Source organism: Bos javanicus, chromosome 5 (genome assembly GCF_032452875.1).
Source record: "Bos javanicus breed banteng chromosome 5, ARS-OSU_banteng_1.0, whole genome shotgun sequence".
NCBI lineage: Eukaryota > Metazoa > Chordata > Mammalia > Artiodactyla > Bovidae > Bos > Bos javanicus.
In genome coordinates, this window is record NC_083872.1 from 80,592,478 (window position 1) to 80,619,193 (window position 26,716).

The window sequence follows — 26,716 nt, forward strand, 5'->3', positions numbered from 1 at the left end:
CCTCCCTGTCCATCACCAACTCCCAGAGTTCACTCAGACTCACGTCCATTGAGTTGGTGATGCCATCCAGCCATCTCATCCTCTGTCGTCCCCTTCTTTTCCTGCCCCCAATCCCTCCCAGCATCAGAGTCTTTTCCAATGAGTCAACTCTTCGCATGAGGTGGCCAAAGTACTGGAGTTTCAGCTTCAGCATCAGTCCTTCCAATGAACATTCAGGATTGATTTCCTTTAGGACTGACAGGTTGGATATCCTTGCAGTCCAAGAGACTCTCAAGAGTCTTCTCCAACACCACAGTTCAAAAGCATCAATTCTTCAGTGCTCAGTTTTCTTTATAGTCTGACTCTCACATCCATACATGACCACTGGAAAAACCATAGCCTTGACTAGACGGACCTTTGTTGGCAAAGTAATGTCTCTGCTTTTCAATATGCTATCTAGGTTGGTCATAACTTTCCTTCCAAGGAGTAAGTGTCTTTTAATTTCATGGCTGCAATCACCATCTGCAGTGATTTTGGAGACCAAAAAAAAATAAAGTCTGACACTGTTTCCCCATCTATTTACTTAAAGCATTTTCTCTGAAATTCAGAAAAACAGCCTGTGGACTTGCTTGGTTGTTGAGAGGAAATACGCATCCTTGGTGAATCATATGCTTGGTGAAAATGTTACTTTCATATTTTCCACCTTTTGAATTGACTTGTCAATTCCATCTAAAGGGCTAACAGAGCATTCCTATATAGATGGAGGCTTACATTGATAATGGGCTTTGGATTTCCCTAAATTGCCTATTATAGAGCCAAAAGAATGCATTAGGGAGTTTTAATACTGTCGAATGCTGTCCCAGAGGTGATCTGTACTGTCAGAATACATAGGTAATTCCCTTTATTAAGCATTTTGTAATGTCTATTTGAAATTTTCTGCCTCTCTTGTTATTCGTTTTTACATGGAAATAACTACTTAAACCTTTCTTTTCTAAGAAGCTTTCCTGGCATGACTGAAAAAGAGGCTTAAAATTGCTCCCGATTCTTTCTTGCCTAAATATTCACCTTTAGACATCACCCCTGCAAAATGAAGACCCACTCCTTTGGGTGGCTCCAACATCAGCTGAGGGGATTCTGAACTATCAGCCTGCCATTTAGGCCTTCTCAGCTTGGCATTTGCCTAAGAATGAGGTTTCCAGGGGTTTTGACTGCTTCAGTTACTGGGTTATTTTACATTCAGTGCAGCGCTATTCATTTGTGTACTTAGTGACAATTTTATACTAAAAATCCTTTGTGATATCAGACCAGACACAGGAAAAATTACTCTACCATCTAACTTTAATTTCTTATGAGTAGTTTGAAATGTGACAGTAAAGCTGTTTGGTGGCATTTCAGGGGAGGGAGAGGGGAGGCTCTGAAGAGCTCTGGCACCATAGTCCTTCATGTCTCAGCCAAGAAAGAATTCACCATGAGGCAAAGGAATAGATAAATGATTTATTAGAATAGGACGCTTGGGAGGCTTACAAGCAGGCTGGTGAGAGAGTGCCACACCTGAGAACTTAGTGGACTACAATTTTTTAATCAAAGAAAAAGTGGAGAGGTGGAGAAGACCTTCTTTGACTTTCTTGAGTCGACATCATGCTTCCATCATCATCTCCTCTCCCAGCTTGAGCAGGGAAGTTTTCTTGTCCCTATACGGTCAAAAAAGATCCACATATTATTGTTTTTTTTATTTTTTTAATGTATGCAGGGAGTGTGTCCTAGAGATTATTAACTTGCTGAGTTCACTGGGCAGGATGTAGGTCTCATGCCGCCATTGTTTTGTTGTTTGGGGGCATGTCTCGTGCTTCGGTTGCATGGTTTTATTGCTAAGCAAGCCTGCTTGGTTTTGTTGTTAAGTGAACCTGCTTTCTTGAGTAATCATTAATTTACAGGGGTCTCACATATTTTTTTCTACTTACAATCCCCTAGTAGGATTAACTATTTTTAATCACCTACTTTGACCCTTTACTCTCTCCCTATCAGAAGTATATTACTTTGGAAGGAATTTCAAAAGCACTGCATTCTCCTTAGTTTCAGAAACTAATTTTTAAAGACAGAATATAAGTTTAATGGACACAGGGCAATCAGACAGTTGCCTACGAAAGCAGTAATATTGGAGGTAGAGTCAGAACCAAGTCATTCTGGTTTTTGAGTCTGTGCTTTTAGCTACTATGCAGAGAAGCTGCTTAGCATTGCCTGGTAAATAAGAAGTGCTCAATAAATGGAAGCTATATTGTAATTTTCTTATGAGTCTAAGGCTTGGGGTGCTTCTTTGTTCCTAGGATCACTCCTATAATATTGAAAGGGCTGTAGAAACAGAGATATAAAATAATTATATCACTCACCTCTGTTATTTTTTTTAAAGCTTAATTGGGAAGACTTATAAAGATCTAGGAATGAAGAAAATAGTAAAAACATGGTTTAAAAAATAACTTAGTAATTATTGGATTTCTGTTTGTACAGATTACCTTACTAGTCTCTGGGATGAAAGAAGTAACTAAAATTAATAAGACATGGGTCCTGCCTATGAAGGAGCTTACAGTCTGATAATGGTCACAGACAGAGAGTGACAGAAGGATGCAGAAATGCCAATCATGGCCCAGTGATGGAACATGCTAAATTTGAAGTTCCAAGTTGAATCCTAGTGTTATAGTAGCTGTGTGCTAAGAGCAAATCCTGTGAGCACTCCAAATCTCAGGGTTTTTAAAAATTTTTGTTGGTCTGGTGGTTACTAGTATTGTTTTCTAAATCTTTAAAATGGAAATAATTATGCATAATTCAAAATGCTTAATAGGAATTAAATGATGCAAAGGAATCACTTACTCTGTCTTTAGCAGTGAATAAATGTTCAGCAAAGAGCTACTGTGAAACATGAAGCTTTGAAAACTTGACTGTGTGGAGCACTCACTGACAGACTCGCACCCTCCTGCTGGAGGCAGTGGGGGTACCCTTTAGGTGCAGTGCCAGGATCTTGAGAAGCAAAGTAGGCTCAAGCCTAGTTGCTCTTCAGAATGTTGAACTGAAGAACAAGGGGGCAGTTGCCCCTTTGGAGGCCAGATCCAGGCTTTTATTCCCCTACTATCTTTTTTTCTTAATGGAGACTCAAAATAAAGTGAAAATTTAAGAAAGGTAGCATATATATGGTCTGTGATTGTGTTACATGGTTAGGAGATCTGATGAGAGGATAATCAGAGCTAGTAAGAGCACTACAATCTCAGAACACTAAGGTCTCTTATGAGTACACCAAGTGATTTTAACATACAGTGAGGGCAGAGATGTGCTGGAGTTGTGATCTTTTAGGTTCTGTAGGATAGATGTCAAAGGTCACTCAGTCTGGCTGGACTCATACCCACTAGTCCACTCCACTGGGTATGTTTGTAATGGTGCTTAGAATCATATTATAGGGGGTTTTAAACTAAGAGTCTGCGAGTAGTAGGGAATTAATGAAGATTTTTTTTATATAAGGCAATGTGTTGAGAGCAATACTCTAGGGGAAAAAAAAAGTATCATTTAGTTGTCTGTATATAGTAGAAGGAGGGCAAAGAGGGAACTAGAAGTAGGGTATGAAATAAAGTGTTAGCAAGTAAAACTGAGTAAGATGCACTCCAAGCTGGAATAATAATCCAATAGAATTATAGGAATATCATCCTTGTTTTTTTAATATAGGATAATTAACAAAGAAACATGGGCCATACATAATGCAGATATGAAAAGGATGCTATTGAATTCAGAAACAGGTTGAAACAGAGTTTAATTCTCACATAGTAATTACATACTATATGACAAGGAAGGTTCTACTTAGGTGATTATTTGCTATAAGTTAATGTGGAATGAACCAGGGCAAAGGCTAATACAGTTCTGCCAAGACAACGCACTGGTCATAGCAAACACCCTCTTCCAACAACACAAGAGAAGACTCTACACATGGACATCACCAGATGTTCAACACCGAAATCAGATTGATTATATTATTTGCAGCCAAAGATGGAGAAGCTCTATACAGTCAGCAAACACAAGACCAGGAGCTGACTGTGGCTCAGATCATGAACTCCTTATTGCCAAATTCAGACCAAAATTGAAGAAAGTGGAGAAAACCACTAGACCATTCAGGTATGACCTAAATCAAATCCCTTATGACAATACAGTGGAAGTGAGAAATAGATTTATGGGAGTAGATCTGATAGACAGACTGCCTGATGAACTATGGATGGAGGTTCGTGACATTGTACAGGAGACAGGGATCAAGACCATCCCCTAGAAAAAGAAATGCAAAATGGCTGTCTGAAGAGGCCTTACAAAGAGCTGTGAAAAGAAGAGAAGCGAAAAGCAAAGGAGAAAAGAAAAGATATACGCATTTGAATGCAGAGTTCCAAAGAATAGCAAGGAGAGATAAGAAAGCCTTCCTCAGCAATTAAAGCAAAGAAATAGAGGAAAACAATAGAATGGGAAAGACTAGAGATCTCTTCAAGGAAATTAGAGATACCAAGGGAACATTTCATGCAAAGATGAGCTCAATAAAGGACACAAATGGTAGGGACCTAACAGAAGCACAAGATATTAAGAAGAGGTGGCAAGAATACACAGAAGAACTGAACAAAAAAGATCTTCATGACCCAGATAATCATGATGGTGTGATCATTGATCTAGAGCCAGACATCCTGGAATGTGAAGTCAAGTGGGCCTTAGAAAGCATCACTATGAACAAAGCTAGTGGAGGTGATGGAATTCCAGTTGAGCTATTTCAAATCCTGAAAGATGATGCTGTGAAAGTGCTGCACTCAATATGCCTGCAAATTTGGAAACCTCAGCAGTGGCCACAGGACTGGAAAAGGTCAGTTTTCATTCCAATCCCAAAGAAAGGCAATGCCAAAGAATGCTCAAACTACCGCACAACTGCACTCATCTCACACGCTAGTAAAGTAATGCTCAAAATTCTCCAAGCCAGGCTTCAGCAATACATGAACCATGAACTTCCAGATGTTCAAGCTGGTTTTAGAAAAGGCAGAGGAACCAGAGATCAAATAGCCAACATCCGCTGGATCATGGAAAAATCAAGAGAGTTCCAGAAAAACATCTATTTCCACTTTATTGACTATGCCAAAGCCTTTGACTGTGTGGATCACAATAAACTGTGGAAAATTCTGAAAGAGATGGGAATACCAGACCACCTGACCTGCCTCTTGAGAAACCTGTATGCAGGTCAGGAAGCAACAGTTAGAACTGGACATGGAACCGCAGCTTGATTCCAAATAAGAAAAGGAGTTCGTCAAGGCTGTATATGGTCGCCCTGCTTATTTAACTTATATGCAGAGTACATCATGAGAAATGCTGGACTGGATGAAGCGTAAGTTGGAATCAAGATTGCCAGGAGAAATATCAATAACCTCAGATATGCAGATGACACCACCCTTATGGCAGAAAGTAAAAAAGAACTAAATAGCTTCTTGATGAAAGTGAAAGTGGAGAGTGAAAAAGTTGGCTTAAAGCTCAACATTCAGAAAATTAAGATCATGGCATCTGGTCCCATCACTTCATGGCAAATAGATGGGGAAACGTTGGGAACAGTGACTGACTTTATTTTGGGGGGCTCCAAAATCACTGCAGATAGTGATTGCAGCCATGAAATTAAAAGACACTTGCTCCTTGGAAGGAAAGTTATGACCAACCTGGACAGCATATTAAAAAGCAGAAACATTACTTTGTCAACAAAGGTCCATGTAGTCAAGTCTATGGTTTTTCCAGTGGTCATGTATGGATGTGAGAGTTGGACTATAAAGAAAGCTGAGTGCTGAAGAATCGATGCTTTTGAACTGTGGTGTTGGAGAAGACTCTTGAGAGTCCCTTGGACTGCAAGGAGATCCAACCAGTCCATCCTTAAGGAGATCAGCCTTGAGTGTTCATTTTAAGGACTGGTGTTGAAGCTGAAAGTGCAGTACTTTGGCCACCTGATGTGAAGAGCTGACTCACTTGAGAAAACCCTGATGCTGGGAAAGATTGAGGGCAGGAGGAGAAGGGGACGACAGAGGATGAGATGCTTGGATGGCATCACCAACTCAATGGACATGGGTTTGGGTGAACTCCAGTAGTTGGTGATGGACAGGGAGGCCTGGCGTGCTGTGGTCATGGGGTCGCGAAGAGTCGGACATGACTGAGCGACTGAACTGAAATGAACTGAATGTTTCAAAAGCACACCAGTTTCATAACTCCTACCAAAGGGTGAACAAGAAAGATCTACAGGAGAAATATATCTTTCCTACTAGTCCTCTCCCTTTCAGAAACATAAACAACAGCAACAGAATTACCACTTACCAATTTCTTGGACTTTCTTTAAAAACTTTTATAATTATCTATCAACTTGTCATGTGCCTGACCCCTGCTGGGAACTAAGGACTGTCAGAGGCTCCCAGGGAAAATAGAGTCCTCCAGGAATGCAGAGCCAAGACGAAGAGTCTCCTCTGCCCCAGTCTTTGTATCTTGTAATATTTACACACCACATGAAATTAGAGGATGATGTGTTTTCTTAAAAATTTATCAGTCAGTCCCTGCAGAGATGAACAGAGGTACAGTTTTTCATAAAGAATTCAAAGTTCCCTGTGAATAATTTTGATGCTAACTTTTTCAATATGTCACATGAATGTGAATGGACAACCTCAAGTATTTAGATTCATGGACTGCACATGGTAATTAATCTCACTGAGTTTATATACAAAAGGTTAAGCTGTCATTCTAATTGATGTGAGTCATAACAAATGCAAGTCATTAAATCTTTGCTGTCAAATTGTTGTGGCTTTTTCTTTGCTGATTTTAAAGAATATCCGAGCTAAATTATGTCCTGAGGGGCTTGATTTTCAGCCTTAATTTTCTAAATCCGTATCTTCCTTTGGATTTTGGGGAAATTTCCAAATTAATGTTAATAAAGATTCACAAAATCCTTGGAGGAAGAGTTCTTCTAACCATGAAATCAATACTTAAATTACCAGGATTAAAAATATGTTTTCATTTAAAAACATGTGCCCATGGAAGAATTACTTGGAAGTTTATTTTAGAAGAGAAACCCAAGTGTATGTGAACATAGTGAGCTTCCATAGAGTCTTATAGACTCTCTTTGAATGTTTAACGACTAAATGAATGGATCAACAAGAAAACAACTTAGTGCTTTAAGAGCTGTAATGCAGATTTGTTAAACTATGCATCTTTAAAGCCCCATCCCAAGGATGAGCCACTTAAGGAGGCAGGTGTTACACCTTGATATCAAGAGGAGCCCAGTAGGAGTTAGCTAGATCCCAAAAAGGAGAGGATAGCATGGACAGGCACATCCCCTGGGAAACAGCTACAATTTATGGTGATAAATGTTTGCTCAACCGAATGGTAGTAAACACAGTATCTGTGCTGGAAACATGGCTTTTTTCCCAAGGTCTGTGATAGAAAACAGCCTTGTAGCATGCTACTTTTAGCACTTGGAACTCAAACGTATGGAGTCAGTACTGGGTTTCCCCTATAGATCTTCATCCCATAGAGCCTGAAGCCCTGCATAGACGTTTTGTGGCAGGAGTTACTCTCAGGTGCCTTTGATAATTCAGGGAGCAGTGCTGCTGAAATCTCAGTGTGTGTACAAATTACCTGAGAATCTTTTTTGAATGAAGGGTATGAATTTTTTACCTCCTATTGGGGCCTGAGACTCTGCATTGCTAACCAGAGGCTAGGTGATGTCGAAGATACTGATCCATGGATCACACTTTGAGCATCAAGGTCATAAGAGGTGGATTTTAAGCAATTAGAGTAAGCAGATACGGTATGAGGGAAGAGCACTGGTGCTTGACTCAGAGTCCTAGTTATGTGAACATGATAAGTCACTTAACTTCTCTGAATCCAAATTTTCAGATTAGAAAAATGAGTATGATAAAACAATAATACTTGCTGCATGAGATTGTTGTGAGAATTAATGTTATGTGAAAACTGACCAGAGCATTTGGTATATATTCATTGCTGAATAAATGATTGTTGATCCTATATAGTAAAAACATAAGCATACAATTCAGCGTTGGTAACTGATAAAGTTGAGGGGCCCTTAGGCTACGTGCCCTTCATAGTTCTAAGGGTTCTATTCTTTATTCCACCTCTGTTGTCAGTTACAGTGTCTAGAGTTTAGCAAGTGGTCAGGGTTTGTGGCATTGCATTGATGGCAGCATTGATCACTGCCGGTGTACATTTTTGGCTTCTAAGACACTGATATCATACTAATGACCCAGTGTTTTCCCATAGCACTAACAGAAAAGAGAACTTTCACCCAAAATAATAACTTTCAGGCCTTGAGTCCTCTTTGAATGAAAAATGTAATCACTGGGAGAAAACTAAAATAAAGAAGACCATCAGACCAATTTTCAATAAAAATATGAGGATAAAATAGCTGGTCATTCTTTGCCAGCCAGTATCTCATAATTTCACAAATTATGTATAAGAGCTATCTCTCTTAGATAGAAAAGCAAAGATGGACATGGGCAGTTTGGCTGGCTTGCTTCTATTAAGAGCCCAGCCTGTAATGGTGTAGCTAGTATGAGAGGGGCTCGAACCATCCTCCACGTTATAAGTGGCTCCCGTGCCGCCCAGGTCATGTGCCCAAAATTGCTCCTCTGAAGGTTGAACTTTCTATTTAAACAACTTATAAAATTTTAAATAGAATTCTCAAAAAGTGCATAGCAGGAAATGGAAGGTAGAGAAATCAGTGAATAATCTGCAGCATCATTTACATCTTAACATCTCTTTCCACTGAGAATTCAGAGACAGAAACTTGTTAGCACCTGGAGGAAGTCTAGTTTAATTTATTTGCAGTAAAATCCAGAGTGAATCCGTTAATCTTTGTTAAAAGAAATGAGATTTTCAAGTCTAATCAGAGGATTTCAAGTTTTATTAAAAGATATCCTTTTTTCCTCTCTTATAATCCATAGGTCTCAGGAGAAAAAGGAAGAGGCTATCACCTTACTGAAGGATTCCATTAAATATGGTCCAGAGTTTGCAGATGCATATTCAAGCTTAGCTTCATTATTGGCTGAGCAGGTAATTGTTTCCATTTAGTTTCATATAATATCTTCTTAACTGTTTCTGTTGAATGTATAAATTAATGTTATAATACACAGATTTTTTTATATCATTTAACTTGTAAGTTCATGCTGCTGCTACTACTGCTGCTAAGTCGCTTCAGTCGTGTCCGACTCGTGTGCGACCCCATAGACGGCAGCCCACCCGGCTCCCCCATCCCTGGGATTCTCCAGGCAAGAACACTGGAGTGGGTTGCCATTTCCTTCTCCATTGCGTGAAAGTGAAAAGTGAAAGTGAAGTCGCTCAGTCTCGTCTGACTCGTAGCGACCCCATGGACTGCAGCCTACCAGGCTCCTCCATCCATGGAATTTTCTAGGCAAGAGTACTGGAGTGGCTTGCCATAATGGACAACTAATTTGTATGTCAGTTTTCCTCTTGATAGAAATCACAAATCTAGGTTTCTCACTCCAGTATTCTTTGTGCACGTATGGGGTCTCTAGACTAAAATGGTCCATTATAAACCACTACTAAATTCTCTATCACTTTGGGACAAAATCCGTCATGAACAGTACGTGATATTTGCTTGTTCAATTACTACTCATTTATATTTTTCTGGGGAATTGCTAATGGACTAAGATCTCTGAACTCAATATGGAAACAATTAGCAATAATCTTATAGATCCTATGTCTTAATACCTATCAGAAGATCACAGAGTCTCATAGGACAGGCTCCTAAGAGAGAACATTTTTCATGGCATAAAATGGAGAAGTATTTTGATTTCCCTCCTTTTTGCTGTATCTAAAATTCCCAGGTGGCTCAGTGGTGAAAGAATCCACCTGCCAATGCAAGAGGCGTGGGTTCAATCCCTGGGTGAGGAAGATCCCCTGGAGAAGGAAATGGCAACCCACTCCAGTATTCTTGGCTGGGAAATCCATGGACAGAGGAGCCTGGCGGGCTGCAGTCCAAGGGGTTGCAAAGAGTCAGACACGACTCACTATGCATGCAGGCTCCTGGCTGCAAACCATTGGATCCCATGTTTCAGTGTCCTGGATGCATGCCCCATGCTGTGGGAAAACAAATAGAAATTGTCTTCTCTAAACTGATGATAGAGTTTTGTTGACACACATAAGTGCCCTCAATAGAAGGTAGATTCTGCTATTATACAATTTCCAGAGTGTCTTTAAGATTAAACTCAAACTCAACACCTTTGAAAGATGCCCTCCAGCATTGACTTAAATGTAATGAATGATTTGATGTTGTCAGGTACACAGGGGTGCAGTTTGCATTTGAAAAACCTTGGAGATTTCACCAGGAAACAAAATTAGGACATTCAGTGGCTATTTAAATGTCACAAGTGATAAATCTAGTTGTCTTGCTCTGCTAGTCTCCATATAGTGTAGGTGGGCTTTAGACAAAGGCCTGTGTCTGTCGTGAGAGATTTTAATGCATGTTTTAACACAAAGTTTAAGCTAAAATGATGATGCTCATGTATTATGGTAGACATGGCAGTCCTCAGCTGCCTTGGTTTGTGTTGAAGCAGACACAGTAGGAGTTTTCTGGAGAAAAGATTCCATCATTATTCCCTTTTCTCACTTCATCCTGGCTCCTTCATTTTCATGGAAGACCTTCCCCTGCCTCTGCCTGGCTGGTGGCTTGCAGCTAATCAGACAAGCCACACACAGTTGTGGCCTTTGCACTAACTGTGCCCTTTCTCCCAGCACTGTTCTCCCAGACATCTTAGAGTTTCTTTCCTCATCTTGTGCTGGTTTCTGCCCAAACATTTCTGTATGGAAGGGCTATCTATGATTACCCTTTCGAAACAACTCCTTCACTGCCCCACACGTTCTTTGATTTCTCTCTGAAGCATTCATCAGCATCTAACATACATTTATTTATGTCTGTGATCTTCCTCCCACCATTAGAATATTTCTGTGAGCCAATCTCCATGAGAATGGCTGTCTTTTTTATTCATGACTTTCCTCCCTTGTCTGTCACATTATATGCAGTCAGTAAATACTGAGTGAATGAAAAGTGAAAGTCACTCTGACATGTCTGACTCTTTGTGATCCCATGGACTATACAATCCACGGAATTCTTCAGGCCAGAATACTGGAGTGGGTAGCCTTTCCCTTCTCCAGGGGATTTTCCCAACCCAGGGATTGAACCCAGGTCTCCCACATTGTGGGCAGATTCTTTACCAGCTGAGCCGCAAGATGAATGGATAAGATCTGAAGACCATGTAACCCTTCCAGTCCAGCACATGACCAAGGTTTTACTCATCTTGAAAGTAAAAGATGAGTAAAAAGATGAGTAAAAGATGCTGGGCATGTGGGCAGTGTTTCATGTAACAAACTGTGCCTCAGGGTCGTGCTCTTGGGCTGCAGTGAGGGACAGTGTGAGAACAGCCAGGTGAAGTTACTCCTTCCAGCTGCAGACCAGGGTTGGGTTGAGGGCAGCACTTGCTACATTGTTCAGTGGCTTCTGGATGAGGACTCAAGGGAAAATTTCTCTCATGGCTCAATATTAGATTTCTCCTGAACTACAAGTTTTTTGCTTTATTTTTTAATCTAACGCATGAAAAATCTTACAAATGCTAAGAAAATCAATTGTAGCTTTGTCTCCATTGGCCCCACCCCCCAAATAACTGCCATCTTGACAGGATAGGCTACTTTTCTGTGTGTACTGCTTTTACTGGGTTTATCATTTTCCTTAACAATTTGTTTTATTCAATTTGTGTTCTCTATGTTTGAAAGCTGCTTCAATTCTCTGTAAATGAATAAAGCACTGCATTAAAATCAGGCTTTCCTAGTAGCTCAGTTGGTAAAGAATCTGCCTGCAATGCAGGAGACCTGTTTCGATTGCTGGGTTGGGAAGATCCCCTGGAGAAGGGATAGGCTACCCACTCTAGTATTCTTGGGCTTCCTTTGTGGCTCAGCTGGTAAAGAATCTGCCTGTAATGCAGGAGACCTGGGTTCGATCCCTGGGTTGGGAAGATCCCCTGGAGAAGGGAAAGGCTACCCACTCCAGTATTCTGGAGTGGAGAATTTCAAGGACTGTATAGTCCATGGGGTCACAAAGAGTTAGACACGACTGAACAACTTTCACTTTCAAGATCAGTCACATCTTTTTTTTCTTCACAACTTGCCAGGACATACAATAAACATTTAATTGTTCTTCTTGATGAAAATTACCCTGAAGGTAAAAGACAATGTCACTCACTCAACTAATACCAGTGATAACAAGGTATGTTGTTTTAGGGGGAGCTCTTTACCGACACTGACACAGTTCCATCTCCCTGTAATGCCATCTTTTCTTTCTCTCTTTCTAAATCATCCCCACTTTTCAAGATTCAATTCAACTTTCACTTCCTCCCCCAACACTCACCCACCTCCCCATCTCATGGGGAGTTAGATTTCCTTAGAGCTTTTATGAAATCTTTAGGAACATGCATCAACTCACAAACCAATCACATATTTTTATTTCTTGAACTAATGTCTGAACTATATAATGTAAACAGTTTATCAGGTTTATTTTTCCTCGCAAGACTGCAAGTTTCTTTAAGAAAAGCCATGTCTTTGTATGCATATTGCTTTTCTAGGGCTCAGGGTGCTTCACTGTATAAGGCAAGCCAGGCAAGCATACATGCGGCATCTCTGGACTTAATGCACTTCAGGGTCAGTTCCTCAAATTAGGAGAATTTGACAGTGAACCAGGTGGCCTATTCTAGACCCCACTTCCTAGTAACACCTGTGCAAACTTGAGTGAGAAGTGTTCCACCTCTCTGGGCCTCAGTTTCCAAATCTAAAATTGATAACTACTCTAAATAACTACTCTTATGGCTCTAACATTTTAAGAGCGTCTAAAAGTACCTCCTTTAAAGTCAACTAAGTGCTAATGAGTTTTTTCATGAATAACTTAAGGTTTCACTTCAATTAGTGCTATTGTTTCTATATAAATAAAGCATTAACATGTTAATATTGTGAAAAGCGATTTGCCTTAGTAAATTCCAAAAGTTTCAAGTTGTATTCTTTTTGTAAATTGATGAACTCCAAGTTCATGAAAAGTTACTTTATTAAAAATGATGACAATGTTTGGTGACACTGAAATTTTAGTTCATTCATCAATATCTTACTATTAACAAATTTTATAGACATATATATCTATAAAACATAGTATTAATATATATGTTTAAAAAGGGCAACATATATACATTTTCCCAGTTACGTTTTAAAAGTGTCAGATGCCTTATTTAAAATCAATTATGTGGTAAATTCAATTTTTGAGAACCATAATGGCAAATTGATATAACATTATTGTATGCCACATAAAGTTATAAACAAGTTTTAAGAAAAAACAAATTATGACTATGACCACGACCTTTCCTTACATACAAAGATCACATCTTTTGCCAGCCTTTCTTATTCTCGATTCAAATGTAGAATATTATGAACTTGAAGAATGTAATTGAAAGATTGAAAGGTTCTTCTGCTCCTTTGGGCAATTGATTTTAACATCAGAGAGAGCTCATGAGAGAGTAGCTGTTGGGCATAACTTAGGATTGCTTTCGCTCTCTTTCAGCATCTTATCTTCATGCTTTGAATTATTTAATAAAAGAATGCTTCAGATGCACAAGCACCAAGCTCATATCCTTGTTAGCAAATAAATTCATTTCTTAATAGCACAACTTTATTTATCAGCCTTCAAGAAAGCAAACCATAGTCAATCTGTAACACACCAGTAACCCTTCCGTCACTTTACTGGTCATCTTCCAGGACCACCATATATGCACGTGCCCAGCCCATGTTCATTGTGGTTGTGGTGGCCCACAATGTTAGAGAACCCTTTCCTGTATGGAGTTGAAATCAACAGTCCTGTGATTTGCTTCCTCTGGGCTGGGCCCAAGTGATAGCTTATTGAGCCCAGTTTTTAGATTTTGGGATTTTTTAATTTATATATTCTTAATTGGAAGGTAATTGCTTTACAATATTGTGTTGATTTCTGCCATACATCAGCATAATCCAATCATAGGTACACATGTATCCCCTCCCTCTTGAACCTCATTAGAACTGACCCATCCACTTCATTAGAACTGACTCAAATGCATTCAATGTCATGGCTGAGTAATATTCTATGGTTTATGAGCACAACCGCCTTGTCATTTTTCTGAACAACTCTTTTCTATACTAAACTTGTTTCTAGTTTACTCTGATTTCTAAATACTTTCCTTCTGGTCATGTGCTTTACGTAGGCTCTGGATTGTCCATTTTCTCTATGACAAAATGGCTCCCAAATGGAACTGGTTTCTTAAATTATAGTTTGGTAATTTCAGGAGGATAAGAAATACTTTCCTGGCTTGAGACTATGTTTCTATTACATAAAACCCTAAAATTAATGATATTAACTGTTTCAGACTTTGTCTGAAACTAACACTTTGCTCCTTATTCTGTTGGAACTTGAAGGTAGCAAGTAAGTCTATTTGGGCATAATAGAGAATTTGAGAAAGGAAATCTGTAAAGTAGGCCAATAATTTGAAAACACTTTATATGAAGGAGCACATTAAGGCCCATGGTGAAGCACAGATTTGAAAGTGATATATAATAGGAAGAAAGTTAGGCGTCTGAAGAAAGTGTTTTAAACATTGTAGAAATATGGCAGTATTTTGGAGAAGGCTTGTAAATGCATAGTTGAGAGCCATGTTTCAGGAAGATAGTGTGGGAATGGATAGACTCTATTGTGGAAGAAGAATCCTTTTGTACTTAGAAACTGTGTGCATGTGAAGGCTGAAAGAGAAAAATATTAGAAAATTAAAAACTCCAGAGCAGAGCATCTAAAGGACTTAGGAGATATATGGCCAATGAGAGCTGTGGGGAAGCCAAGGATAAGCAAGATTTCAGAAACAGAAGAAATAAAATTACACTAATAGTATAAAAATCTAATGGAAAACATGGAAAGATCAAAGAAAATAAAGTTCACCTTTCACCCATAATATCTGGAAACAACAAACATTACCATTTTTAATATACTGTAGTTCTTCTTAATATACCTATTTTTCCAGTGGAGGTATAACTGAGATATCGGGGGTCTCCCAGGTGACAGGTGACACTAGTGCTAAAGAACCCCCCTGCAGGAGAGTAAGAAACACGGTTCACTCCCTGGGTTGGGAAGATCCCCTGAAGGAGGGTACGGCAACCCACTCCAATATTCTTTTTTATTTAAACCTTTAACTGCAGTTGTTTTCTTTTTTTGTTAAATTTATTTTTAATTGAAGAATAATTGCTATACAGTATTGTGTTGGTTTCTGCCAAACATCAACATGAATCAATCATAGGTACACCTATGTCCCCTCTCTCTTGCACACCCATCCCACCCCTCTAGGTTGTTACATAGCAGTTTGCCACGCCAGTATTCTTGCCTGGAGAAATCCACGGACAGAGGAGTATAGTGGGCTACAGTCCATAGGGTTGCAAAGAGTTGGACATAGCTAAAGTGACTTAGCATGCATGCATGCATGCATAATTAACATATTTGTTTCAGATATGCAATATAAGGAATGACACAATATTTGTATATCTTGCAAAATGATTATCACAATACGTTCAGCACCATACATAGTTATAAAATTTTTTGTGTGTGATAAGAACTTTTAAGATTTACTCTTCAATGCAAAGACAGTGTTATTAAGTACGGTCACCATACTATACATTACATCCCTAGGACTTAATCACCTTATAAGTGAAAGTTTGTGTCTTTTGACCCCCTTCACAGATTTTATCCACCCCTTTCCCCTGCCTCTAGGAATGTATTCTCTGTGTTTATGATCTTGGTGGTCTGGGTTTTTGTTTTTTTTTACATTTTTAATTGAAATATAGTTGATATATGATATTATTGGGCTTTTATGGTAGCTCAGTTGGTAAAGTTTGATTCCTGGGTTGGGAAGATCCACTGGTGAAGGGATAAGCTACCCACTCCAGTATTCTTGGGCTTCCCTGATGGCTCAGATGGCAAAGAATCTGCCTGTAATGCAGGAGACCTGGATTCTATTCCTGGGTTGGGAAGATCTCCTGGAGGAGGGAACAGCTGCCCACACCAGTATTCTTGCCTGGAGAATTCCATGGACAGAGGAGCCTGGCAGGCTACAGTCCATGGGGTTGCAAAGACCCCTTTCTCCTGCCTCTGGGAATTTATTTTCTGTGTCTATGATCTTGGTGGGCCATGTTTTGTTTTGTTTTTTACATTTTTTAATTGAAATATAGTTGATCTTTGATATTATATGTTACAGGTGTACAATATACTGATTCACAGTTCTAAATATCATGCTGTATTTATAGTTATTATAAAAATTGGCTGTATTCCCTGTATTGTAGAATATATCCTTGTAACTCATTTCATACATAATAGTTTGCATGTCTTAATCCCCTGCCCCTATATTGCCCATCCCCACTTCTTTCTCCCTACTGATAACCACGGGTTTGTTCTATCTATGAGTCTGTTTCACTTTTGTTATATTCACTAGTTTGTTGCATTTTTTAAATTCCACATATGAAAGTGAAGTGAAAGTGTTAATCACTCAGTCGTGTCCGACTCTATGCAACCCCAAAAACGGCAGCCCACCAGGCTCCCCGTCCCTGGGATTCTCCAGGCAAGAACACTGGAGTGGGTTGCCATTTCCTCTCCAGTATATGAAAGTGAAAAGTGAAAGTGGAGTCTCTCAGTCATGTCCGACTCTTAGCGACCCCATGGACTGCAGCCTACCAGGCTTCTCTGTCCATGGTATTTTCCAGGCAAGAGTACCGGAGTGGGGTGCCATTGCCTTCTCCTAGGGAAGCCCAATTCCACATATAAGTGATATCATATAGTATTTGTCTTTCTCTGATTTATTTCACTTAACATAATACCCTCTATGTTGTTGCAAATGGCAAAATTTCATTCTTTTGTATGGCTGTGTGGTATTCCATTTCTGTAGATAGATAGATATAGATTATATATCTATATAATTTATATAGATAGATATAGATATATATTAATATGATATATTATTTATCCATTTATTGGTTAATGGACACTTGGATTGAGTCCATATCTTGGCTGTTGGAAATAATGCTGCTATGATATTAGAGTGCATGTATCTTCTCAAAATAGTGTTTTGGGGTTTTTTGGATATATAATCAGGAATCGAATTCTGGGTCATATGATAGTTCTATTTTTAGTTTTTGAGAAACTGCTATACTGTTTTTCACAGTAGCTGCATCAGTTTACATTCCTGTCAACAGTGTACAAAGATTCCCTTTCCTTTACATCCTCACCAGAATTTGTTCTGTTCCTTTTTTAAAAGTCATTAATTTTTTAATCTAAGTATGGTAGGTTTACAATGTTGTATTAGTTTCAGGTGTACAGCAAAGTGGGTTAGTTATAAATACACACACAGACACACACACACACACACACACATATATGACACTAAGTGACACATATATATATGTATGACACTAAGTCACTTCAGTCGTGTCCAGCTCTTTACAACCCTGTGGACTAGAGCCCTCCAGGCTTTTCTGTCAATGGGATTCTCCAGGCAAGAATACCGGAGTAGGTTACCAAACCCTCCTCCGGGGGATCTTCGGACCCAGTTATCAAACCCAAACCCATGTCTCTTATGTCTCCTGCATTGGCAGGCGGGTTCTTTACCAGTAGCACCACCTGGGGTACCAATCTTTTTCAGATTCTTTTTCCACATAGGTTACTACAACCTACTGAGTATAGTCCCTGTGCTATACAGTAGGTCCTTGTTGTTTATCTGTTTTACGTATAGTTGGGCTCTTTTTGATGATAGCCATCCTGATTGGTGTGAGGTGATATCTCATCATGGTTTGATTTGCGCTTCCCTGAGGATTAGTGATACTGAGCATCTTTTCGTGTGTCTATTGGCCATCTGCATCTCCTCTTTGGAAGAATATCTATTCAGGTCTTTTGCCCATTTTTCAATTACGTTTTTGTTTATTTTGATATTGAGTTGTATGAGCTCTTTATATATTTTGGAAATTACCTCCTTATCCATCATATCATTTGCAAATATTTTCTCCCACTCAGAAGGCTGTCTTTTTGTCAGTGGTTTATTTTGCCATGCAAAGCTTTTAAGTTTAATTAGGTTACCTTTGTTTATTTTCGCTTCTATTTCCTTTGCTGTAGGACACAGATCCAAAAAAATACCACTATGACTTATATCAAAGAATGTGCTGACTATATTTCCTCTGGAGTTTTATGATTTGTGGTTTTATATTTAGGTCTTACCCATTTTGAGTTTATTTTTGTACATGTTAGAGCATGTTCTGATTTAATTATTTTACATGTAGCTGTCTAGTTTTCCCAGCAACACTTATTGAAGAGGTTGTTTTTCTCCACTGTATATTCTTGCCTGCTTTGTTGTAGATTAATTGATCGTAAGTGCATAGGTTTATTTATGAACCCTCTATTGTGTTCCGTTGACCTGTGTGACTGCTTTTGTGCCAGTACCATACTACTTTGATTACTGCAGCTATGTAGTATATTCTGAAGTCATGGAATATTATTCATGTTTTTGTTTTCTGTGAGGTTTTTATATGTGAGATTATATAATATTTGTCTTTCTCTGACTTATTTCAGTTATAATAATGTCCTTAAGTTCTATCCATGCTGCTGAAAATGGCAAGATTATGTTCTCTTTTTGACTGAATAATATTCACTGTGTGTGCATATATGTGTGTGTGTATGTGTCACATTTATTTATCCATTCATCCATCAATGGACACTTTATGTAGCTTGGCTATTGTAAATAATGTTGCAGTGAACATACAGGTGGAAATATCTTTTCAAGTTAGCATTTTTTGTTTTCATGCTTAATAGTCACATGTAGTTTATATACTGTTATTTTGACTTTCCATTATGTTATATATAATATTATACATATTTTCATACTGTTAAATGATCTTTATAAATACCATTTTAATACCTACTTACTAGTTTATGAAATGATGAATTATTATATAATATCTTAACTGTTGGTCATTCAGGTTCTTGTGTGTGTGTGTGTGTGTGTGTGACTTTTTTTTCTTCTTTATGATCCAGTATTTTGGATCATTTCCTAATGATAGATTTCCAGAAGTATTCCCATATCAAAGTGTATCTGCATATTTCATGACTCTCGAGATGCATTACTAAGTTGGTTTCTAAAAGAATGGTACTAATACAGTATGCCACCAGCAGTCTGTAACCTCTGTCTTGAATGTTAGTGGGACGTTTAAATGGAAATAGCATGTGGACAGGTAACAGTGCAAGAGATCGGGACTGGAAAGAGAGATTTAGGACTTCAAGTAAATGCATCTATATTGTGATTAGCTAATTTATCTTAGGAGAAAATGGAAGAGTAGTGTGTAGAGGGAACCTTAAAGAACTGTTAAACCACCCCATTTTGCAGATAGAAATATGAGGTGCACAGAATTAAGTTTGCTCAAGGTCATTCAGATAACTAGTGTCAGGACCAAGACTGGAGACTGTAACTTGACTCCTCTCCCACTGCTCTTTCAGCATATGATGCTGGGGTCCCAGGACTGGACTGTGGTAATAGGCTGTAGTTAATGAGGTTAGATGTACAAATATCCATGTGGAAAAGGAGAGGAAAAACAATAGACAAAACCCAGGAGAGTGGGTTGTCATAGATGTTAAATACATAAAAGGATGCAGAAGAAAGCTGCCAGTCTGTGTCTAATGCAGCACAGAAGTCAAGAAAACAGAATAGAAAATACTCTTAGGTTCAAAGTCTACGTGGTCTCTGGCTTACTAGTCTCTTTTGGTTCTTCATTAGCATTCAGAACTGGCTATACTCCAGCTTCACAGATAGGGTTGTAAACATTTACAAGCCCACCATCATTTTTAACCAGCCTCCTCTTGCCATAGATTATATAGCTTGCATTACACAGCAATAAAGGAAATAAAGTTAACATTATCATCCTATAAATTATAACATTATCACTGTAAATTATTGCCAGCCTATGGAAAAACTCAATTAATTAATTTGATAACACTTAAAATATGTTTCTTTAAGTGTCTGGGGATATGACTTTAACTGATACAAGAATGGAAAGAAAATTGGAACAATAAAATATAAATTAGAAGTATAGATCAAAAATAAGGTCAATTTCTCTTGTTTGACAAGTGTCATCTTTGGGGTAGATTCAGACACATATACCATTGCATGTATGGTCAGGTCACCTTGAGCTGAACCGTAACATAATTTATCGATTTAAGTATTCAATTCTTATTTATTGAGCACTTAAGTGTCACCAAGTATTAGAAGAAGTTGCAAGGTATGGGTCTTGACTCATGGAACTTAAGAGTCTAAAAGGGAAGAATACTCTTAGGGGAATAATTACCACCCTCTGCCCAAGACCTCACCCAGTTGTGACAAGTGTGCAAAGAGTACCAGTGCGAGTGTCATAGGGACCCGAACTCATGTGAGCAATGGGTGTTTGGGGAGAGGATCACTGGCCAAAGAGTGAAATTCAGCTTGGTACCTTAAGAACATATAGATATCAACGAGATAAAAAATCATTAGGAAAAGTTTTCTGGCTACAGAAATTAGACCAGGTGAGGGCTGTGCAGTGGGGAACAGTATGATTCCTTCCTCTTTGGGGAGCAAAGTTGTGTGCCTGGAAGTACGTAGAATGAGGACAGAAGAACAGGAGAACCGTTTGGAAATGGCTGCTGCTGCTGCTGCTAAGTCACTTCAGTCGTGTCCAACTCTGTGCGACCCCATAGATGGCGGCCCACCAGGCTCCCCCGTCCCTGGGATTCTCCAGGCAAGAACACTGGAGTGGGTTGCCATTTCCTTCTCCAATGCATGAAAGGGAAAAGTGAAAGTGAAGTCACTCAGTCGTGTCCGACTCTTCGCGACCCCATGGTCTGCAGCCTACCAGGCTCCTCTGTCCATGGGATTTTCCAGGCAAGAGTACTGGAGTGGGGTGCCATTGCCTTCTCCAGTTTGGAAATGGAGAAAGCTGCAATTCCATGAACATGTAGCTCCCCTTCCACTCTTTCTGGTCTTTCTTTTTTTTTGGGGGGGGTGGTTTCTTTGGCCACCCTTTTCCTGGTCTGTTGACTGTTACACACTGTCACATTTGTCATATTTTAGCTTTTTTGATTCTTGGCATTTCATCTTTAAAGTCATCATTTCTTTCTTAAATTGTCACAGGGTAATGTTGATCACAGTCTGCTGGGTAAGGAGAAAATTGAGGATTAGAAATGCCCAAATTCCTTGGTGAAGAGGAATGCCAAGTTAATTGATTCATTTCAGTCAAATGAGGAAGAGTGTTAGACATCAAAATATTGGCAGCATCTTTCTCATAAACGTCCATGTCAGTGACTGATGGGGGAAGAACTGTTTTACAAAGAAAATAAAAGCAAAGAAGAGGCTGAGAAAAGAGGCATCTCTGCTTTGTGTTCTGAGCCATTGTGTTTTAAAGAGCTACTTGGAGAAGTCACTGACATGAATTTAAATGTCGAATGGTCCTACATTTGCCAGTCTTGTAATGGTAAATAGTCATTTGGCTAATGGGGAGATCCCTGGCAGATCTGTGTGCACACATCATTGGTCAGAGTCAGAGTAGTGGGAAGCAGACCAGACGCACGGCCGTAATGTCAGAGCGCACAACCTTCCTGCTCCATCTCTGTAGGTCTTTCACCACTTTAGAACGTCACACCCTACACCTGCTATACAGTAAGAACATGTTCCAGGCCATTCATTAAGCAGCTGTTCACAAAGGGTTGACTAGGCCCCCTGTGGTCCAAGAAGGTTTGTGCAGTTTTTATAATAGTCACAGGTAATTTGCCTTTTTTACTCTCATTCTTGCCCAAGTATATAGTAATTTTTTATAGGCTACATGATGTATTCACAGTCATGAAAAGAATATGAAAATATACTCCCCTTTCCAACTGAATGTCTGTGTGACACCACATTCCTTCACATACTTTAGCTAAAAAACATACAGAAATAGATTCGTGCAAAAATAGATATAAGAACCCAGCTATCTTCTATCAATTCAGATATTTAAAATACTTGGAAAAATAGAAAATAATATCAGTCTTCTCACTGAATTTTTTTTGCTTTGGAAAAATATATTTTCTTATGAATGTGTTATTGGTTGTTGGTTTATTATTTTAAGTAAATATAGTTTATTATCAGTTTATTAAAGAAAAATGTCTGCTTCATTTCTGTTGTGGTAAATGTTCATAAATGTACATCATATAAACAAAGCTCTTTGGGGTCCTCAGTAAGTTTTAGAGTGCAAACCAGAAGTTTGAAGATAGCTGCATTGAGCCCATGTCCATTTGCTCTCCTGGTTGCTGCAGTTTGAAGTATAAGAAATCTTTTCCAGACATATCAGTTGACCTGAGAGAGTAAATGACAAAAGGCCCGTTTTCAGATCTACTTCTCACTTTCCCTTCCTTGAGGTAAAAAGCACGCCACGTCGGTAATTACAGCACGTTCAACGTGGAAATGTTGACAGCATTTTCTCTCTCCCCCCGGGCTCTTTTGTTTCCACCCCACTGAAAATTCTTTTGAGCCTTGGAGTGGGGCCCATGGCTGCACGCTGCCCATTTTTAACCACTGTCCTCGAAGGCTGATTTCATGCTGAGGCAGTGGTTGGTTGGGGACTCTGATGGCCATATTATTTGTCAGAACTATTCTCCAGGTCACAAACATTTTAAATTAAAGTTGTCCTATAAATAGCTTATATTCATTTCCTCTGGCTGTCACAAGTCAGTAGAGATTGGGAGTGATCAGCTTAGGTCAGGACATCTAGCCAGATGAGGTAAATGAAACTGAACTTGAGGGATTAAGAATACTGCTTTTGAAGATAAATGCACTGCCCTTCCAGAGAAGGCGAAATTTGTTTTAAATAAATACCTAGAAAGCATTTTTCTCCTGCACTGGTGGCTCCTTTACGTTTTTTAATAAGTGAAGTTAATCATTCTTTGAAATTTACAGTCAAGTGAAAGGACAAGAAAGACAGATATTGAAAACATTTTTCATAGAACCCGAGTCTGGAGGCTGCCCTTGGGGATACCAAAGGCACAGGAATGTGATTACTTTCTCTAGACATGGATGGTCTTTTAAATCGCATTACTTCTTTGGACTTTGAAAATTGCGTTTCTAGTGGAGACCCAGCTCATAAATCCAAAAATGGATTTTAGATGAAAAAGGTGATCTCTTTGCCTTTTTGGAGCAGCCAGGAATGTGGGGGGAAAGTAAAATTAAATCAGGCACAACAGTAATTGCACTTGAAAGCTCTTGTATTTGACTTCAGCAACTTAGAATATGAGGACATCAATTTTATTCCTTTCAGGAAAAATATCTTTCAACTCTCTCACAGTTTAGTTATAAGGATATTTTTAAGATCTCAAATAGCACAGATTTTTTTCAAGCACATTTTCATATTATACAGTTTATGGAGTTAATGGTAACCTGCATTTCCTGGCATTTGGATCTTGGCAGGTGTAGAGAATCTATTAAACACCAGTCTGGGTGTCACTCCTGTTTGCTTCCCAAGCACCTTGCTTTTGTGACACTGTTCCCAGCCATCACAGTGTCTCCCTCTTGCCCAAATCTCACTTTCTTGTCTGTGAGGGTAGAACTGTCTGTTACCCACTCTTCTGTCTCCGCTATATACTTGACACATGGGTGGTGCTACTACTTATACCCCTGGGAGACAGATGCCCAAGACCTGGGGAGGAATGAAACAAAATGCGTCTATTGAAGGAGCTCAAAGACAACTGAACTACGGAATACAATTCAATGTGAGCAGTGTAGTAAAGAGGTAAGTGCACGCGATCTTGAGCCCAGGTTCCCTGGTATTGTTGCTGTGGCCATATCAGGTGTTGCAACGCTGTCCACGTGGCATTTCCCATCAAAGCCCTTTAGTTAACCCTATATGAGAAAGAGTAAGTAACCTGAATGTTCTTCCTTTTAATTTTTTTAATCATCTCTGATTCAGAGGTCAGTAAACAATTTCTTAGAGGCAACCAGAGAAACAATGCCCTGGCTAATCTGAAACTGGGTAACCATTTCTTTAAAATCTCGATTTTCTTGTGTTATGACCAGTGTTAGTGTTTGATACTAATGCCATCTTTGTATTTAAATGTGCTCAACAAATACTACTCCTAGTAGTAGTAATAAGGGTAGAGGCTACCATGACAAAGTGCTACTTGCTAGGCATTGTCCTGAGGGCTTCAACTGTTTTAATCCACTTAATCTTCAGAACAACCTTCTGAAATAGGTTATTCCTTTACACTTGGCAACATAGAGGGGAAGTAAAGTCATAGGGACAGTAAATGGCGGGGTTGGGATTCCAATCCATGTGCCAAGCACTGGTAGCCCAATTCCTTTTTCTAGTTTTATTGATGTAGAGTTGATTTACAATATTGTGTTAATTTCTGCTGCATAGCACAGTGATTCAGTCATGTGTGTGTGTGTGTGTGTGTGTGTGCATGCATGCACACGTGTGCTAGGTCATTTCAGTCATCTCCAACTCTTTCTGACCCTATGGACTGTAGCCCACCAGGCTCCTCTGTCCATGGGATTCCCCAGGCAAGAATACTGGAGTGGGTTGCCCAGGGGATATTCCTGACCCAGGAATCAAATCCATGTTTCTTATGTCTCCTGCATTGGCAGGTGGGTTCTTTACCACTAGTGCCACCTGGGAAGCATATATATATATATATAACTTTTTCTTTTTTATATTCTTTTCTGTTCTAGTTTATCATGGGATATTGAATATAGTTCTTTGTTCTATACAGTAGGACCTTGTTGTTTATCCATCCTATATATGAAGGTTTGCTTCCGCTAATCCCAAACTCCCATTCCTTCCCTCCTCTTCTCTCCTACCCACCTTCCCCTGCCTTGGCAACCAAGTCTGTTCTCAGTGTCTGTGAGTCTGTTCCTTTTTTGTAGTTATGCTCGTTTGTGTTGTATTTTATGTTCCACATACTATAGTGATGTCATATAGTATTTGTCTTTCTCTTTCGACTTACTTTGCTTGGTGTGATAATCTCCAGGTCCATCCACGTTGCTGCAAATGGCATTATGATGTTATTTCATTCTTTTTGATAGCTGAGTAATATTCCACTGTATAAATGCACCACATCTCTATCCATTCATCTGTCAATGGACATTTAGGTTGTTTCCATGTCTTGACTATTGTAAATAGCACTGCTATGAACATAGGGGTACATGTATCTTTTAAAATTATACTTTGGTTGGATATATGCACAGGATTTGGATTGCTGTATCATATAGCAACTCTATTTTTAGCTTTTTTGAGGCACCTCCATATGGCAGCCCAGTTCTTAATCACTATGCTATGCTTTCTATAGCAATTACTGAAAACATGTGCTGAATGAATGGGCAAATGAATAAATATCCAATACTACTCTCTATTAATTCAATTGGGATCATATGTAATTTGTGACTTGCCTGTCTCCATCTAACACACACACATGTACACTCACCAATTTGTGAGACCTTCAGTGGGTGATGGGGCTTCCCAGATGGCACTAGTGGTAAAGAACCCCCCTGCCAATGCAGGAGATTTAAGAGATGAAGTTTGACCCCTGGGTCAGCAAGGTCCCCTGGAGAAGGGCATGGCAACCCACTCCAGTATTCTTGCCTGGAGAATCCCATGGACAGAGGAGCCTGGCGGGCTAAGTCCATAGGGTGGCAAAGAGTCAGACACGACTGAAGCGACTTAACATGCACACATGCAGTGGGTGATATCTTCATTAAGTTTTTTTTCTTCAATAGATTGAAAAGAGATAGCTTGAGATTTTTCATTCATCTTTGAGGTTTTTTTTTGTTTGTTTTAGTTTGACAATTCTTTTGAGTTTAGCAGTTAGAAAACACATTTTTAGAAACATGGAAATCCATTTTTGCTGGACTATGGATTTGCACTTCAAATAAGAGAAATCTGCCAAATTTAAACCACACTTTGTTCCCTAAATGGTACTTAAGTATGTAGATTAAGAGAGATGGCATTGGTCATTCTACCGAGAGTTAAGTGTCTTTGCCTTTCTGTGTCAAATCAGATTTAGACGTCTTGACTTCTTGTTCAGTACTCAGGGCATTTTTAGTCACAAGCTTAAGGTGTCATGTCTGAGAAAAATGATGCTGTCATTCCCTTTTCCTGTGTCTGTTTGAATGCTTAGTAGTAGTAACTTCTGATAAAATTATGGACAGTGTCCATGATCAGAGCACACGAAAGGAAAAGTTGCTCTGTGTTTTATGCCAAACCATTGCCTTTCACCTGACATTCATAGCAGTACTAGGAAGTGGTTTACTTGTGAGTTATTGTTAGAACCTGAGTGGCTTTGAGTCATTAATTAGCCATTACCTTCTATATTGTAAAAGAAAGTGTGACATGACAATCTCAGATGGTTGTGGAAAATGTGCCTAAAAGCTAATTCAGGATTATTGAAGTATGTTAAAGTGGATCATTAGAGGAGAAAACCAAAGCACCTGGAAGAAGATCTGTTGAAGCTGTGGCAACTGATGTGGGCCATGCCACAAAGGGAGGAGTTGGAGGTGTGCCTCAAGGGACCCTGTATTCCTATCGGAAGGATGCAGCTCAGAGATGG

The 26,716-nt window shown here is 39.2% G+C and overlaps 1 protein-coding gene across 2 annotated transcripts in view; it reads left to right on the plus strand.

Moving 5' to 3' along the window:
- TMTC1 (transmembrane O-mannosyltransferase targeting cadherins 1) overlaps positions 1-26,716 on the plus strand; it is a 309,847-nt gene that overhangs the window by 263,301 nt on the left and 19,830 nt on the right. For both annotated transcript variants that reach the window (XM_061417505.1, XM_061417504.1), the window contains one exon: positions 8,967-9,075. In XM_061417505.1, the coding sequence (XP_061273489.1) occupies positions 8,967-9,075 (109 nt within the window). The remainder of the gene's footprint in view (positions 1-8,966; positions 9,076-26,716) is intronic.